The sequence below is a fragment of the Barbus barbus genome (genome assembly GCF_936440315.1).
Source record: "Barbus barbus genome assembly, chromosome: 16".
Classification (NCBI taxonomy): Eukaryota; Metazoa; Chordata; class Actinopteri; order Cypriniformes; family Cyprinidae; genus Barbus; species Barbus barbus.
The window spans coordinates 11,949,782-11,967,980 of NC_136744.1; the positions used below are offsets into that span (position 1 = coordinate 11,949,782).

Consider the following 18,199-nt stretch of genomic DNA (forward strand, 5'->3'; position numbering starts at 1 on the left):
CTTACTGATCCCAAACTTTTTAACAGCAGTGTATATATAGTTATTATTATTATTTTAAAAAATAAATAATAAATAAATATTTAAATATTATTCTAAATAATATTTATATATAAATAAATATTATTGATTATTTATTTGTTTTTAATTATTTATTTTTTCGTGATTTGTTTAGAAAGAACAGTCTTATCATAACCTTTGTTATGAAACAAGGGCTCCTCCATGGGCAAGAAATTACAGAAATAACAAACCATGATTAACAGAGAAGGTAAACATTTTATCAATTTAAGAAAAACTGATTATATGTTTTTTTTTTTTTTTTTTTTTTTTTTGGATATTTAGTTTGATTGGTGGTAACAGTTTGAAAGAAAAAAAGACAGCACTTTGTCAGGCTTCATGCAGTTATTATTGATTTCACCACAAATATTCAAAACATATAGCACAACACAGCTCAACTTGCTAACATTTTTGTACAAAGAGTAAAAAGAGAACTATGCTTAAGACCAAAAAAGAAAGAAACTTTGTTTGCTGTACAGACAAATAATTTTATCAGCATCTAAAAGATAAGTATTTCATTTTAGGAATATTTGTCTAAGCGTGAATTCATTAGAAAAGTTCACTAAACTGTCATTCGTTAAATTAAAAAAAGTTTTTTTTTTTGCTGTACCCACAAATGGCTACATGAAAGCTACCTAAACGGCAGGCATATAGCAAAACAAGATCATCAAAATAAAGAAATAACACAGCAACACTTGAGTAATCCATGGGTTCTAAGATCAGTGATCAGATCACAGCCCACTAAAAATCAATAAAGAAAAATATTTGAATATCTCCTTTGAATACCTTTGAATACTTGAATATTTTCATAACACATCCTGGCTGATCTGCTACAGTGACAGTCACTCGTGTTTTTTGCTGCGCTCCCTCCCGAATTTCAACAGATTCTTGTAACTATGCTCAGCTTTGGATCTCAAGGCCACTAGGTGGAGTCAGTGGCTTTAATCAGGGCTCATAGAGAGCTGAGAGAATTTAAGGGTTCTCCACTGCATCTCTCCAGCCCTTGTAAAAGATCAACATGTTTTATGTCCATGAGTGTATCCCAGAGGGAGCAGGCGAGTCCATGGCTGGGCAGCGCTGGTTACAGGATGGCACAGAAGAACTTCTTCTCCCTGAAGGGGTTCTCGGATGCAGGCACGGGGGAGAGCAGGGGATCCTCTTTAGCGTGGGCTTCGCAGTACGATGTCAGATCAGCAGCTGCTTTGGAGACCTAATGTTGATTCATGAAAACACAAACAGTCACCAAACAATGCTCACTCATTTTCACTCCTAGCCTAGTTAATATGTTTCAACTGGATGAAATGATGTGTTGATATTCTTCTTACCTTTATCCTGTCAATATTGGCCTCCATCTTGAGCTGCTCCACCAGTTTGCGAGCCTGAGCAATGCTAGCAGTGTTGTTGGTGGCCATGAGGCTGCCGGTTCAGGCCTGCTGCACTGTAACACACATAAAAGAACAAATTCAGCTAATTTGATGTGACATATATGGATAAAAGATTAACAAATGTAAAAAATTGATACGGAGGAACTATGTGCCAGTGTGCATTATCTTTCAACAATTTGATTTGAGAAAAGCAGTTGTAACGCTCTCTAATGCAAGGGTTTTCAAACTGGCGTTCAGGATCCCCAGTGGGCCTCAAGCAGCCTAGACATTTTTCATTTTTTTAGGTGTAATTTCTGTAAATTGGTTCTAGGGGGTCTGTATGTAAAATAAATAAATAAATAAAATCAGGTTAAAATGGGCAATTTTTCATTCTGATTTCAAAATCATAAGATCATTCACAAATTACACTTACACTACTATTCGAAAGATTGGGGTGAGAAAGAATTTATCTATTTTTTTAACCTTTAAACTTATCAAAAGTGTCAAAACATTTATAATGTTGCAAAAGATTAAAATTTTTAAATAACTGTGACAAACTTTTTTTAGAAGTTTAGAATAATTTCTTAAGTACATTTTAAAATATACACAAATAGAAAGGTTATTTTAAATTGAAATAATATTTCACAATATTAGTTACTTTATTACTAAAAGTACTGTTAAATAAATAATAAATTGATTTAAAAACAAAACTGAGCTCAATCTTTGGAATGGTAGTGCATTTTTAATATTCATACATATACAGTGCTTAACAAATTTATTAGACCACCACCAAATGAAAGGTTTGTGCCACAGCTGCCCTAAACTACCAGTATTGGTGATTACCAAAATAACTTTTTATGTTTCTGCAATGGTTAATCTACCAGTATGTGTAAGCTCTTTAGTCACAATAGCATTTGTAACACTGAAATCTAATTACTGTTGTTACGTATCCATGAATTTTCAAATGAACTGTTTTACAGGAAAGGCAGAAAAAAATAGTAAAGCATTGTATGTTTTTTTTTTTCAGATGCCAAATTACAGTCAATAAATACAGTCTAATAAATTTGTTAAGCACCGTATGTGAATTTCAGGAATCTGTCAAAAACGTGTTTAAGGCAAAAATAAATTATTGTAATTTATTAAACAAATATCTTTTGTTTGTTTGTTTTTTGCTTCCCTCAGTTGTTCAGCTAGCGACATGTAGTTTAATTTTAATGTAATCTATGAATATGAAGGAGTAGGAAGTAGAAAATATAATTAGCTTAGTATAAAACCGATAGACATCAATGGACAGTCCCCATCACGACATAAAAAAGCAAATGCGTGTGTGTGCTTCTTTCAAATTCATGTGGCTCTGCCATATGGGTATTGATAGCACGCTGTGACACACCTGTCATGACTGTGAGCTCAAAGGTCTGTGGTGTATCAGAGTTTTTAAGCTCAGCCGGCTCTCCTGCGGTGAGGTTAAATACAAAGGCCTGCTGCTGAGAGCAAACAGCAGGGGTCGCTAGACTATCAGCTGTCATACTGACCTCATTCTAGGTTAACCACTCTAGGTAATGAGCCCAACCCGGAAACTTCTTGTCCTTAAACAACATCCAGCATTATGTACTCCACATATTTACTCCTCTATTACTACTACACAAGACACACCTTCCCTTGAGTGTTTATAATGTGAATCTAATTCAATAGTCAAGGTTTAGTCATTAATGAAATTGAAAATGAGAGGAAACTCCAACATGGCCTGAACTTCATCACGGCCTATTAACTTTCCACTTGTAAACCAATAAAGCTGGCAAATGTAGTCAGTATCTTGACATCCAAATGTTTATGGATAATGTCCTCACTTTGATCATATTATCTACAATTCTATTTCCCGATATGATTACATTATGATTCAGCAGTTAATGCGTTATGTTGTATGCCACTGAAAATAGCATCATTAGATAAACAAGGGAATAAATACAATTATGTTTAGTTAAAGACGGCACATTTTGAAAGAGAAACCCGACTCCAGTAAAAACATTTTTCTGAAAAGAGCAGCATCTTCATCCTCAGCTCCTGGTAATCCGTCGCAAAGACTGTTTCATTAAACCAAGTGACCATCCAAGGCATCTTAGCAATGGACCTCAGTTGCTAAGCAACTGAGATACAGAGCGATCTGACAGCAATGAAATGTTCCACTCCTAAAATCAAGGATGGAGCTCACCAAAGGCAACTTTAGACAGAGGACCCCATACATCTGAAGAGTTCAGAGAGGGGACAGCTGCCTACCTCTGTAAATCAGGCCTAAAGAGACTTTTACAGCCAGACAAGGAACATCGACACAAATCCAGGGTGGAGTCTATGTTTAAAAGCCATTTTAGATTGCAGTCTCTATTCGTCTTCCAGAGCTCAGAACTTTACCTTATAGGGGGTCAGAGAGAGGGGGGATTAAGACACAGGAAACTGAAGGAGAATGTCAGCGACAGGAAAGAGAATAGTGCCAGTAACTTTAAGAGGGTGGAGCCAGCTGATATGCAGTCCGTGTGGAACGTGATGAGCTAGAGACATCTATCGCCAGTTAACCCAGTCTTAGGGAGTAACTATGTACATGTAATGGAATTCATAAAATTACGGTTGAACCACTGATGGCACATGGACTATTTTGTCGATGTCCTTACTACCTTTCTGTGCATTGATTTTGGTAGGACCCTTCCTGTCTATGCAGGGTCAGAAAGCTCTCGGATTTCATCAAAAATATCTTAATTTGTGTTCCGAAGATGAACAAAGGTCTTACAGGTTTGGCACGACATGAGAGTGAGTAATTAATGACAGAATTTTCATTTTTTGTGAAATAATATCCCTTTAAGTCAAGTCAATATAATTCTGTTAACAGTCATAGTTTATAACTAAATAAATAGATCTGCATTGCATTTCCTTAATAAAATACATTTATCTATTCTCCAAAAACGTCAGTAAAATAATTAATCAAAATAAAAACCTTTTTCAATTATACAACTAATAATAATTCTAATAGCACCCTGAAACAAAGTTAACTCCAAATTATTTGGAGATTTCTTTTAAAATTCTTGAATATTACTAAATGTCTGAAGTCAGAAATCATGGAAATAATTGCAAGTATTTTATTCTACTGACAACTCTAGTTTTTAACAGGAAATAAATATATATGCATATCATTTTGTGGGGGGAAAAAATCCATAAAACTTTCTATTCTCTATAAAACTCTATAAATTGAATTAGACTAAAAATGTCTCTTTTTAGGATTATACATTTAATATTACTCTACTGAGGAGGAAAAAACAAGATTTGTTGTCGATTTAACACAAGGTAAATGTTTTCTAAATTATATATTACTAATTTGCTTCAGAATAACGAGTTAATTTAGTATAATATTTTAATTTAATATTATATTTTAGTATAATACAAGTACAATATAAAGGACATTTACAGTCGTGGTCAGAATTATTGGCACCCTTGGTAAATATAATCAAAGAAGGCTCTGAAAATAAACCTGCATTATTAATCCTTTTGATCTTTTATTTACAAAATCACAAAACCTAACCTTTCATTGAACTAAAACAATTGAAAATGGAAGAAAATATCATTATGAAATAAATGTTTTTCTCAAATACACGTTGGACACAATTATTGGTACCCCTAGAAATTCTTATGAGTAAAATATCTCTGACGTATATTCCCATTCATATTCACAATTTTGAGCACTCCAGGGTGATTATGAACATGAAATTATCCTGCCATGACTTCCTGTTTATATTTACAGAAATATAAATATGAGGGAAAACATTCCCTTAATCATCCATCACAATGAGAAAAACTAAAGAATATATTTCTGATGTGCAGCAAAAGATAACTGAGCCTCACAAATTAGTGAAGTGACTTTAAGAAAAGAGCTAGAGCAGTAAAAATTCCCATTTCCACCATCAGGGCAATAATTAAGAATTTCCAATCAACATAAAATGTTACGAATCTGCCTGAAAGAAGACGTGTGTCTATATCGTCCTAATGCACGGTGAAAAGGAGAGTTTGAGTGGCTAAAGACTCTCTAAGGACCACAGCTGGAGAATTGCAGAGAAAGGTTGAGTTTCGGGGTCAGAAAACCTTTTAAAAAATATTCAAACAGCACCTACATCATCACATGTTGTTTGGGAGGGTTTCAAGAAAATTTCTCCTAGCTCATCCAAAAACAATCTCCAGCATATTCAGTTATCAGACACAACTGGAACTTCAAATGGGACTGACTTCTATGGTCAGATGAAACAAAAAAAAATTAGCTTTTTAGCAGCAAACACTCAAGATGGGTTTGGTGAACACAGGGATAAAAAGTACCCCATGTGTACAATGAAATATACTGCTGTATTTTTAATGTTGTGGGCCTATATTTCTGCTGGAGGTCCTGGACATCTTGTTTAGACACATGGCATCATGGATTCTATCAAATACCAACAGATAAAAAAATCAATAAGTGACTGACTCTGTTAGAAATCTTATAATGGGCCATGTTTGGATCTTCCAACCGTACAATAATCCAAACACAAACCTCAAAAACAACACAAAAATGGGTCACTGAGCACAAAACCAAGCTTCTGCTATGGCCATTCCAGTCCTCTGACCTGAACCCTGTAGAAAATGAGTGAGATGAACGGAAGAGAAAAAGCACCGTAATGGAGCTGGGAATCTGAAGGGTCTGGAGTGATTCTGGATGAAGGAATGGTCTCTGATCTCTTGTCAGGTGTTCTCTAACCTCATCAGGCATTATAGGAGAAAATTTAGAGCTGTTAAACTGGCAAATGGAGGTTTCAAAAAGTATTGAATAAAAGGGTGCCGTTAATTGTGGCAAAATGTGTATTAGAGAAAAACACAGATTTATTTCATAATCATATTTCCTCCCATTTTAAATTCTTATTCTCCAATGAAAGGTTAATTTTTTGTGATTTTTTCAAATAAAAGATCAAAAGGATTAACAATGCAGATTAATTTTCACAGCCTTCTTTGATCCTATTTACCAAGGGTGCCAATAATTCTGACCACGACTGTATATAATTCTACGTCAACTTTTCTTTATAAAACCATGTTTAAATGTTATTCACACATGATAAATGGCTGCAAATGGCTGCCTTTATATTTTAGGAAGAGAGTACATTGTAGGGGGATCATCATATTTGGTGGTCCATGACATTGAAAATTAAGTGAGCCAATCACAGCTGCAATAGCCAGTCTTCACTGTTTGCAACTTCAAGCGCTCTCTTTCAATATCTCTATTGATTTTTCCATCAGAAGTCTGATCTGTTAATCTGTTAGGGGTCTATAAAGCAGCATGTATATATTTGAAGACGTACAGGGGGAGCTCATTTAGTCTGCATCCCCAGAGAGAGAACCATATGTGTGCCATTTACCCAACTCTGCCACATTTCTACAGGGGCAGGAAGGCCAGCAGGGAAATGGAAGTGCCACTGCAGGGGCCATTTGAAGAGTCTGTTATAATGCAACACAACAAGAATAATCAAGGTGTAATATCGAGTCTCCCTGGGCAGAAAAGCTTCCTCTTAATGGAACATTCTAAAGAAGAACTGCAACATCTGGACGCCCTCGGCCTTACCGCAAAAAAACACAGTGCTATGAAATTTGAAAAATGGCATGATCATTGATAAACCCACTAATGGTTCACACACTCCCACCAACAAACTTATCAGCGCAGCTGTCTGGTCTGATAGCAAATAATGCTCTGTTACACTTGTAGACCAGTAGTATTTTTTAGCACTGCATACAGTGGGTGTTAGGAGTGTGTTTGTTTATCCTTTTCTCTTTTTACATATTTTCTCACCTTATTTTTGAATTGTTTTGCCTTCTGCCTGTTTTGCTGGCCTTCAAACTTGAGTTTGCCTCCTCTGGTGTGTCTTCAGCTTCTGTTGAGAAAGGAAGCCATGCAGTTAGAGTCCATGTTCTATATCCCGGTTGCAGCTCAAGGCCTTTTGTGTGCATGTGTGTGTGTGTGTGTGTATGTGTGTGTGTGTGTGTGTGTGTGTGTGTGTGTGTGTGTGTGTGTGTGTGTGTGTGTGTGTGCTGGTCAAGGGGTTTAGAATGTCACACCTTTCCCAGATTGTTTGCACTGAGAAACATTCCAGACCTGACCAAAGTTTTTCTTATGTGCCTATACAAAAGCCAAAGCTGCATTATCAGAACAAAAACAAATGAACAACTGACTTAAGTGTGACGATAACATATTCAGTTGATCACTATGATTTTTTTTTGTAAAGATACAGCAGAGTTAAAAAGAACTTTTCAGTACAGATTGGTCTTCCTGTATTTCCACCCCACCTTCCTTGTTTCTCTTCCTCTGTCTGTCTATGTCAATGTGATAAATGGGCCAATTCCTTTGCTAGAGAAGCTCTGCAGCAGCAGGGAATTCCACTACTGTGAATCACTTCCACACAGCACGTTCCAGCAACATTTCATCTCTCCATGTCTCTTCTGTCTCAGTGGACAGCACCACCAAAATATTTAAACAACATCAGAGTCCACCGCAAGTTGGTAGGAACTGAGTCACCCTATTGCTGTAATACTTTGTTTTTGAACTGAACGAACTCTCGCACATAGTTTTACTGAAGGTGAAGTGACTACGATAACGCAGGAATGAGGAACAAGAAAAGTAGCCTCACAATTTAATATAAAACACCAGTCACATTACACCCAATGTTAGGCTAATTGTGTTCGCAGCCAATTTTACTTCTGTAATGTGGCACATTTCCTTGTAAAACAGGATATTCAACAAGAAGAAATGTAGAGCAGCCCTTGATTTTATTCATTGTGAATTGGTGAATGGACTGAATCATAAAAAGCGGGCTTACATCAGGTCCATGGACTTCCATTTGCTCGCCACCAGAGGTCACCCGCTCACCACATGGACTCTTGCACTACATTACTGTTGCACTTCACCATCGGACTACAGTTCCCATCATCCATTGCACTGATGACACACACAGCTGATTCCAATCACACACTCACACCTGAGAACTATTACACAACCACACACCCTACTTAAACCGTGGACTTCCTTGCACAGATCGCAGAGTTTTATCTAGCACTTATCACTGTCATTGCTGATAGCTACTTTACGGAGCCTTTCATAGTTTCTTAGTCTTGCCTAGCCTGTTTACCCGTGTTTGGATTATTGCTTGTGTACCTGGATTATCTCTCTGCCTAGCTCCTTTGGATATTGTTCACCGATCGACAACCCACGCATGCTTTTGGTATACTCCTGTGTCTTGCCCTCAACATGTTTGTCTACTGATGTTTGACCCTGCCTGTGTTTTACCACGTTTCTAATAAAGTCTGCAAATGGATCCTCATGCCTCACGTCTCGTCGGCTCCGTTACATAGATACTTCAATAAATGCACGTTTTTAAAAATGCTTAGATATTTATCTATTGTTTAACATTATCCAATAGTCTGCATCACCTAAATAAGTGATTCTGATGAAAGATTATAAAAACAAATATTCTTCAGGAAAATGCATAAAGCCCAAGAATCTGCATTAAGATTCATTAAGAATCACAGGAGATGACTCCCATCCCTTGAAGGTTTACTTTGAAGTACTGCCCTCTGGAAGACGATTTAGAAGCATTAAATGTTTATCTAATAGATATAAATGTACCTTTGATCCAGAGGCTATTCGTTTTTGTAATTCAAAGTCTTAAGGTGTTTTTTTTTTTTTTTTTTCCAAGAAGAATTGAATTATGAAGCATGTCGTTTTTTTTTTTTTTTTGTATCTTCTATGTGATGTCTTGTGTTTGCTGTGTGATGCTGCTACCCTACTTGAATTGCCCCTTGTGGGATTAATAAAGTTGTTAACTTAACTTAAACTTAACTTAAGATGTAAATTATGTCATGTTGATATTGCACCAAATTTAGATAAATCACACACATGTGCTTCTCTGCAGAAAGGTGTGTGTATAAACTCTTTACGTTCTTTTATTGTGACTTGTGTTTTACGGTACTTATACTTAAGTACTCTGCATCATAAGGGCAAAGCTATACCAGGTGAGCTACTGATCATATTTACTACATCAGGTAAGCCATATATGGAGCTGGTTATGTGATGCAAAATGTATTAATTAAGTTTACAAATCTTGCACTAACAAAGTGTTTTGAGATGACATTCTAGTAAAATAAGCCTTTATTAATTGATAATCTGCACCTGCAAACAAACTTTATCTGAAAAGGAATAAAGGTTCATGGTGTTTTACTGCCACTAGTGCTCATTTCAGCTGGAAACTGCAGTGAATTGCCTTTTGGAGTTTTACAACAATGAAAATAGAGTCCCATTTTTACAGTGAACCTATGTTTGTAACATTCTCGCCAGGCCTCAGCAGACACTAGTCAGTTTAATAATTTATCCACTGAGCCCCAGATGGTACAGAGAGTGTGTGTCTGGGCGTGCGTGATAAGAGAGACAGATTTATAATGCTTTTCTGGTTTCACTTCAGGGGTCCCCTAGTAGGCACTGACCCTGACACCAGATCTCAAGACTCAAACCATGCCTGTCACTCTGTTTCTAACGTCTGCCACACACTTGAGATTCAATCAGCACATCCTGCAGACAGTCTCAAAAACCTCCCACGTAAATTTGACACAAGCTACCACCTTTCACGTTTAAATATGAAATGTCTGTGACTGAAATATCAGTTTAAAAAAATGTACTGCTCCATAGTTGGTTTCCTGTGGTGTCCGAGTGCCTTATCAGGCTGTCCTCATGTAAGATTCAGTCTTATAAACATAAAACTAGCCTCCCCTCATGTGTTATGAGTTAGAAAAGCTACAGGCAATTCTCTATAAATTTAGCAATAGGCTAACCTTCATACAATATTCAAAAAGGTCATAAAACATTATAAATCTAAATTAAAATTGATTTAGATAAAGGATGAGATCATTCATGATTATCAAGATGTGTTTTTTTAATGAAACAGGCGCTTGTGTGTGTATAGTGGGTTCAAATGACTTCCTGCAGAATCTGCCACTTAGAGCAACACCCAAGGTTCCCCGGAGAGTTAACATTATTCCAAACATCTGCGCCTGTATTCTCTACTTTCAACAAAGTCATGTGTATATACTAAAATGTACTCACATAGAGTTCTTGGTGTCCCCTTATCAACAAATACAAGGCTTTTCCCTTGCCATACCGCATTAATCACTAATTCAGAATTTTCAGTTTCACTGAAAACTTCAACTTCATATTACAAACTTTTATAGTTTTTATATAAAGTAAACATGTTAGATTTTTATTATAAGGTATGTATTTGTATTGTGTTTTAATGTTTAATATATATATTATATATATATATATATATATATATATATATATATATATATATATATATATATAAAATTTGCATGATTTTTTACCTGTAGGGAGGCCCGCATAGTGAGATTTTGTCAGGTTTTTGTCCCCAATGTAGCACACACAGCCACACACTCATATAAAAACACGACAGCAAACAACTTTCATTTGTAGTCGGAAATAAGGTGGAGAAAAGATGCCTGGTGTGAGTATTAGTCAGAGAGGCTGAGTCTACAAACAGAGCATGAAGTCATTTTCTCCTTTATGAGAATCTCTCTCTCTGTGTCCACACATTCACTCACTGTCTCTCTTAGAATGGAGTAAAAGGATGAAAGTTTGGCTATGCTTCTTAGGAAAGAGTGGAAAAATAATAAATGGAAAAAATTTAGTTTGGCTTTTAACAAAGACCTTTGTCTCTCACAGCTGTTCATACTTATACACACACTGCACCAATACACACGCAGACAGCACCAGATCCACCCACTCTGAACAGTGAACTGTAAGATGTGTGTTGCTCTTATATTATTCACATCTATTCAAGGGCCTCTCCACCCCCTATTCTTTCTCTAACAAACAAAAACACTTATCCATAGTAATATTCTTATTCTTCATAAAATTACACACATACTTCAGAAGAACATATCATAAACAAAGGGCTCAGCAATAAAGATGGCTCAGGGTCAGTGTTTGGAAAATATCACTAAGCTAAATGTTTTTGGTCATATACATGTGTTTTTATGTCTTCTATATATACTGTATGTAATATAGAATAAATATAATCATATGTACAGTGACAATACTTTTTACATTTTCTAAGTTCAGTCTATCCCCAACAACCCAAGGAAACACTGAAAAAGTAATAATAGATATAACTAGATCTCAGAAGATATTTATAAAGATACTAAACAAAAATACCTTTAGATTAGGGAACACTATTCACTATTAATTAGTTGATTATTAGTATGCATATTACTAGCATATTAGCTATTTATTATTACTTATAAAGCACATATTAATGCAGAATGGCCATAATCTAGATCCCTTAACCCTACCTAATGCCTAAGCATATCTACTATAACAACTATTTTTACTATCAATATGTGGTAATTAGGACTTTATTGGCTCCCATTTTATATTAGGCGGCCTTAACTACTATGTACTTACATTTAAATTAATAATTTGACACAATGCACTTATTGTGTACATACATGTTTTGACAACGTACTTATATTTAAAAAAAATACCTGCATCTGTATTGTAATTAATTTCTGTAATTACATTTATAATTAAACTGTTGACCCATCCCTTACACCCTTAACCCACCCTTAAACCTACCCATACCACCAAACCTGTCCTTAACCTTACATGTATCCTGCCTCAATAGCAGCAAAAGTGTTTTGCAATGCAATATAAACACAATAAGTACATCGTACTTATTTTTATGTAAGTACATAGTAGTTAAGGCCACCTAAAGTGGGACCAGTTTATTGAGGGCAAACACTTGTATTTGTGTTCGCATACACACACACACACACACACACACACACATACTAATACATGGATGAATCAATTATTGTTTTAATTAAAACATTGGTTTTGTGTGACGTGAATTTTGATTATTTGAATGCGACTAATATAGCTTGATATATTAGTCAAGGAGGCTAATATAGTTTAATTATATTATAGTATGTACAATATGACTTTTTACTAGTTTTAAAATGATCATATTTTGCACCACTAACAATTAACAACATATATACACATGCATATATAGGTGTGTGTGTGTGTGTGTGTGTGTGTGTGTTTTCTGGTATACATGGTTTATGAGGAAATGTGTATAATGGCATGGGTTCCTGTGTCCCCTTAAACCGAATGGCCTTCAAAACATACTAGTGTTTTTTGAAATGCAAAAATTGACAATAGTTTTTTGTAAGTGGTAGGTTTAGGTGTAGGGTTAGGGTAAGGGTAGGGGGATAGAATATACAGTATAAAACCTTTATGCCTAGGGAGAGTACCCATAAACCACATATGGGGGAGAGAGAGAGAGAGAGAGAGAGAGAGAGAGAGAATGTGTGTGTGTGTGTGTGTGTGTGTAATATGTAACTAATGACTTGTGGTGTGGCAAGTAAAAAGTTTGGGCAGGGCAAATACTAATCTAATTGCCTGACTATTAACTTATAAACTACTGATATCTTCATGATAAAGGTTCGACATTACTTAATATGTGTTTATCCAGATTGCCTTAATAAAAAAATAACTAAATTAAAATAAAGAAAGACCCACCAAACCAGGAAGCATCGAGTATTACACATAAATTCAATATATATCTCCTTTATCCTGTGCCATCTAACAAGGTACTACTAATGTGAATATATGCTCTAATAAGAATCATCCCATGCAGTGAACACTGTTTAATGTATGCGAGTTATATGTGGAGTGCTAACCAGAGCTCAGTCTGCCGTACTGTTGAGCGGAAACTTCCGCAAGAACGAGCACTGTTCTAGAGTCATCATCACAATACTCTGGGGATTCCTGGGGGATTCCTCTCAAATATTCAACCCCCTCTCTCCTTCTCTGCCTTTTCTCCATCACTCTCTTCTCCCTCCAGCATCTTCTCCCTCCCCTCCCCCATACTCTCCTCCACTTTCATCCCCCCATCTCCGGCAGCATTTACCCCAAACAGATGCTCGGTGCTCCTCAAACACACACCTGACCAAAAAAAGGCATTTCTGCTCTACATTACACCACATAAATTACAAATCCCACGTCCTCTGGTGAAACACAAGCAAACATATTTGTTCCCAGAGCAATTTAACACTGATTTAGACTGACACACATGCAACGGCTGTGGACAAGGCTTGCGTCCATGCAAGACTACTCAGATAGAACAAACACACCCATCCACACAGCAGAAAAAAACTGACAATGATCTAGTGCAGGTATACACTGAAAACACAAGTAAACACACACGTATATGATAAAACAGTTTTCATTTTTTCCATATAGTAACATATGATTTTATTTAGACAGCTTGTCCCACTGACACATCTTCATGCCTGTCTACACAAATCTCTTGTCTTTCTGATGGAAATGAGCTCATGAAAAGATTTTCCACTCACCTTCTCAATGTGTTTAAAATCTTCAATGACACAAGAGCTGTATGTAACAGTTGCACACATACACTCCTTGTTCTAACACTCTGGCACCCACACACACACACACACACACACACTCGCCGCCTGCTACACCACCCCAGCTGACAGCCTTCCTCTTGCTCCGCCCATCAACTAGTGGAATCGCTCAGGAAGCCAGCTGAAAGCCACTTCCTCTTGCTCCCAAACACTGACAAAGACATTGTTTAAAAAGAAAAATTAGATTATTTACCTGCTGCCTCCCCAGTCAGACCATTTCGATGGCTTTTAGTCAGTGCTAATGTGCAGAAGCATGTTATTTCTCCTCTCTGCTCTTTGGCTCCTGAGCATGCATGTGCAGTTCAGCACAGAGGTTCTTGCACTGAGCTGACAAGGAACACAGATAAATATCCACAACTGCCCCTCCCCCAAAGCATGTGTATGTGTGTCTAAAAGAAAGAAAGAGAGAGAGAAACCCTCCCTCCTAGAGTCATTGTGCACTCATACACACACATAGCCTGAGCTCCTGTAATCAAAAGCGTAATCTTCAGTCTCACGATATTAGAGCAACAGAAGATTAAAAAAGGAATTGCAACTGGCAACCCTTCAATAAGCACACATATAAACACGGATGCAGTGGAGGTTGAGGTGATAAGGTGTTAGAGGATTACAGATGTTTGTGTCGCTGATGTTAGTCTATATTTGGAAAGTAAAACAGTTACTCTGTCTGGTGTGTCTCTTGAGATCACTGAGCTTAGGTTTAGCACTTTGGGATCCCAATAGGCTAATTGCAAGATGAGCATTGCAGGTCACCATCATATGTTGTGATTTGGATGCTGGTCTTCAGCGTTGGGATGCTGCTGTGCTGGTCTCCAGGGTTCCTAACTAGCTTGATCTGCTTGGCTTCCTTGTTCAGACAAAGTCAATGCTGGTTAATCAGGCTATTCACCGGTGAGCATGCTGGCCCTGGAGCTAGAATAGCATCAAACCAGTATTTTCTGGGTTAAACCAGCATGGAAATGCATAATGGTGCCTGCATTTGCCTCTGAGTAAAAATAAAATAAAATTCATATCTCACAACTTTATATCTCATATATTGCATTGGAAGTTTATTTTTCATAATTGTGGGTTTGCAATTTGTCTGTATCTCACATTCTTTTTTCTCTCTCTCTTTTTTTTTTTATCTCACTCATTTATTTCTTAGTTTAAACCTTTTTTTGTTTGGAGCCATTATGTTTATTTAATGTTTTTGAAAGAAGTCTCTTACCAAGATGGCAATATTATGAAATATTACAGTTTAAAATAATTGTATTCTATCTACATTTTAAAATGTAATTTATTCCATTAATGGCAAAGTTGAATTTTCAGCAGCCATTACTCCAGGCATCAGTGTCACATGACCCTTAAGAAATCATTCTGATATGCTGATTTACTGCTCAAAAAACATTTCTTATTATTATCAATGTTGAAAACAGTTGTGCTGCTTAATATTTTTGTGGGGATGTGCAGTATATTTCGATTCACGATTTAAGAAAGATTAATTTTCAGTAGATAGAAGGGTATAATAATTTAGAAACAAAATGTCAATTAAAAGTGGAGTGATTTTTGGTCAGCTGTTGCGAGCGGAGTAGAGCATTTGTTGGGCCGATCAGCTTTAGAGGAATATAATGAAATTAATTTATCAGTGATCTGATTACAGAGATTCATAATGTGTACTAATGGAATCATCTCACGGAGTTAACCCTTCGGATTACTCACTAAAACATAATTACATTAATACTGCCATCCATCAACATCAACACGAAAGGCTGCATTCAGTGAAATAACAAATTATTATTTAAGATGCGTTTGAGACTGAGCAAGAATATGTGTATGTGTGTGTGAGTGTGCATGATTTCAATTCCAATTTGAGGCCATCTGGTGTCTCCAGTAGCTGCTGGCCTGCCCCACTGCCCCATGGGATTACCATGAGGATGTCAGTGAAGCCACTCTCACCCTGATCTCAACACAAGCTCACAAAGATGGTAATCAATCATTTATACAGATGTTTTGTTTGTGCATTCAACAAAGGCTGAATTTGACATGAATGCTTGTAATGTTCCTAGTGGACAAATAGAAATTTCCACCATAGTTATTTGAAAGCAGTCTCTTTTGTGCATTTGTGTGATTGAAAATACAGTAAAAACAGTTTTCAGCAGTCATTACTCCAGTCTCACATGATCCTTCAGAAATCATTCTATTATACTGATTTGCTGCTCAAGAAACATTTATTATTAGCAGGGCCGTGCAGAGACCTTTGAAGGGGCAGGTGCTCAAAGTATAAAAGGGGCACAAGGAACACGGCTTTTGATAGGGCTGTGCTCCTTGCTGATATGTGTATCGAAATGGATGCTTCTGTATTGATACAGCAGCAAATGCCATGACACAGGTTTGAAAAAGAAATACAGAACAGAAAAGACCATTTTAAGTTTAAATGTTAAAGACATTTTTTTGCACCGCTTAATTACTCTGGAATGATATTATTATTATTATTATTATTGTTGTTGTTGAGTTTACAGGGTATGGTGGTTTTGCTGTTGTAAACACTACTGTTGTTGTTGTAGAAAAAAATATTCCTGTCTTATTTAAAATAGAATTCTATTCTAATCCTGTTTTGAATTTTTTTGAATGATAATAATTATAAAAACAGGATTAATAAGTATAATTCGGAGGATGAGAAACTCAGTATAAGCCTGTTTTACTAGTGTTGTGATAATTATTTTTAAGGCACTCTACGTTTTTTAAATAAATACTGTAATAATAATAGTTCAAAGTATGAATAGTTTTTAGTCAGATAACATAAAAAAGACAAGACACCTCGACGCGCTTTAAACTTTTCCCAGTTAAACAGCAAGAACAAAAGACAACAAGCACCTTTGTTTTTATTGCTGTGTGTAGAACTACATTAGCTTTTATATTTAATATTAATTTTAATAAAATGTAAATTCGTCCCCCTCACTTTATACGAGCTCGAGCAGGTGTTTTCATATAGAGGTTTCTAGACTTAAATTAAAAGAGACATGACCTGACGTTTTATTCGTATCCAAAATGAGGAGATGTGAATATCAGGAGAGCTGAACACTCTGGTGCAGTGCATGTTTCATTCATACTCAAGCCTTTTGACGTGCAGGAAATCCCTAATATGGACAAACTCAATGTAGCTGAGCTGAAGTAAAAAGCAGAAACGTTTTTACTGATGAAACGTGAAGACAATAAACACACGATTGCGAAAATATATGCTTTATGTGTGTTTTTCAAGTTATCTTCAGGTAATAAATAAATAAATAAACTATATGAAAAATGCAGTACTGATTGACCTATAATTTAGTATAGAAACCAAAAATATAGGGCCAAAAATATTGTAGCCCCTTGCTGCTAACCTTGTTTCCACAGGCTACACACAGCAATATAAACAACAGCTGTGCATGATCTCTTAACGCCTTCTCGTAAAATAATAATAATTCAATAATATAAGTTTACAAGCACACCGCTCCACTGAGAACTCCACTTACCGGCAGCCACAGACATTACTGAAGGCATCCTAAAGGTGTCTGAGCGTGAGGGATGAGATGGTCAGGTGAAAGGTCATCATGTGGATAATTTAATTTACGGCTAAACTATTATTAATTAATATTACTAATAGTTAGATTGGGCAGGCCTTCACAAAAGTGCGTTTAATAAAAAAAAAAAAAAAAAAATTGCCTTGACAAAGGGGCACTTTAGGTATCAAGGGGAAAATGGGCAGGTGCTCAAGCACCCACCGCCAAACCCCCCTGCACGTGCCTGATTATTAGTATCAACATTATAAATGTCTATTGGTCAATTGAACACATCCTTCCTGCATACATACTGTATATACATTTTTTAAATAGAAAAAAAATTAATCGTACTGACCCTAAACTTATGAACGGGAGTGTGTTTCTTTTAAAAAAAGTAAAGTTTATTTGTCCCTTATACATGTATATAGTAGTGAAATATGCTCTTTGCAGATTGTCCAATTAGTCACATAAAATATTATAAGATATAAACTATTATAATGAAAATCTAAAAAGGTTATAATAAGACAGAACAAAAAAAGCATACACTGTAATTAAACTACAATTACACCTTAACTAAATAGACACTGCGTTGCGAAATATTCAGATGTGCAAAGACCAATAGATTTGTCACATGATTCATAACTAGAGCATAGTACAAAAGTGTCACAAAGATATCTGTCAGTCCTCTGTCGTGTGTGTCATGTGTTCCCCCCT

At 36.1% G+C, this 18,199-nt stretch overlaps 1 protein-coding gene across 2 annotated transcripts; it reads right to left on the reverse strand.

Moving 5' to 3' along the window:
• Positions 1-255: 255 nt before the first annotated feature.
• LOC306882420 (guanine nucleotide-binding protein G(I)/G(S)/G(O) subunit gamma-2) lies at positions 256-14,475 on the reverse strand. 2 transcript variants are annotated; one of them, XM_079437021.1, is made up of 4 exons: positions 13,896-14,065; positions 7,264-7,345; positions 1,380-1,492; positions 256-1,264 (listed from the first exon to the last, which is right to left on the reverse strand). In XM_079437021.1, the coding sequence occupies exons 3-4, from the start codon at positions 1,464-1,466 to the stop codon at positions 1,136-1,138; spliced, it is 216 nt and encodes a 71-aa protein (XP_079293147.1). In that variant the 5' UTR covers positions 1,467-1,492; positions 7,264-7,345; positions 13,896-14,065; the 3' UTR covers positions 256-1,135. The 2 variants fall into 2 exon arrangements, with proteins under 2 accessions (XP_079293147.1, XP_079293148.1); XM_079437022.1 differs by lacking the exon at positions 13,896-14,065 and adding an exon at positions 14,161-14,475 and having other exon boundaries at positions 257-1,264.
• Positions 14,476-18,199: the final 3,724 nt, after the last annotated feature.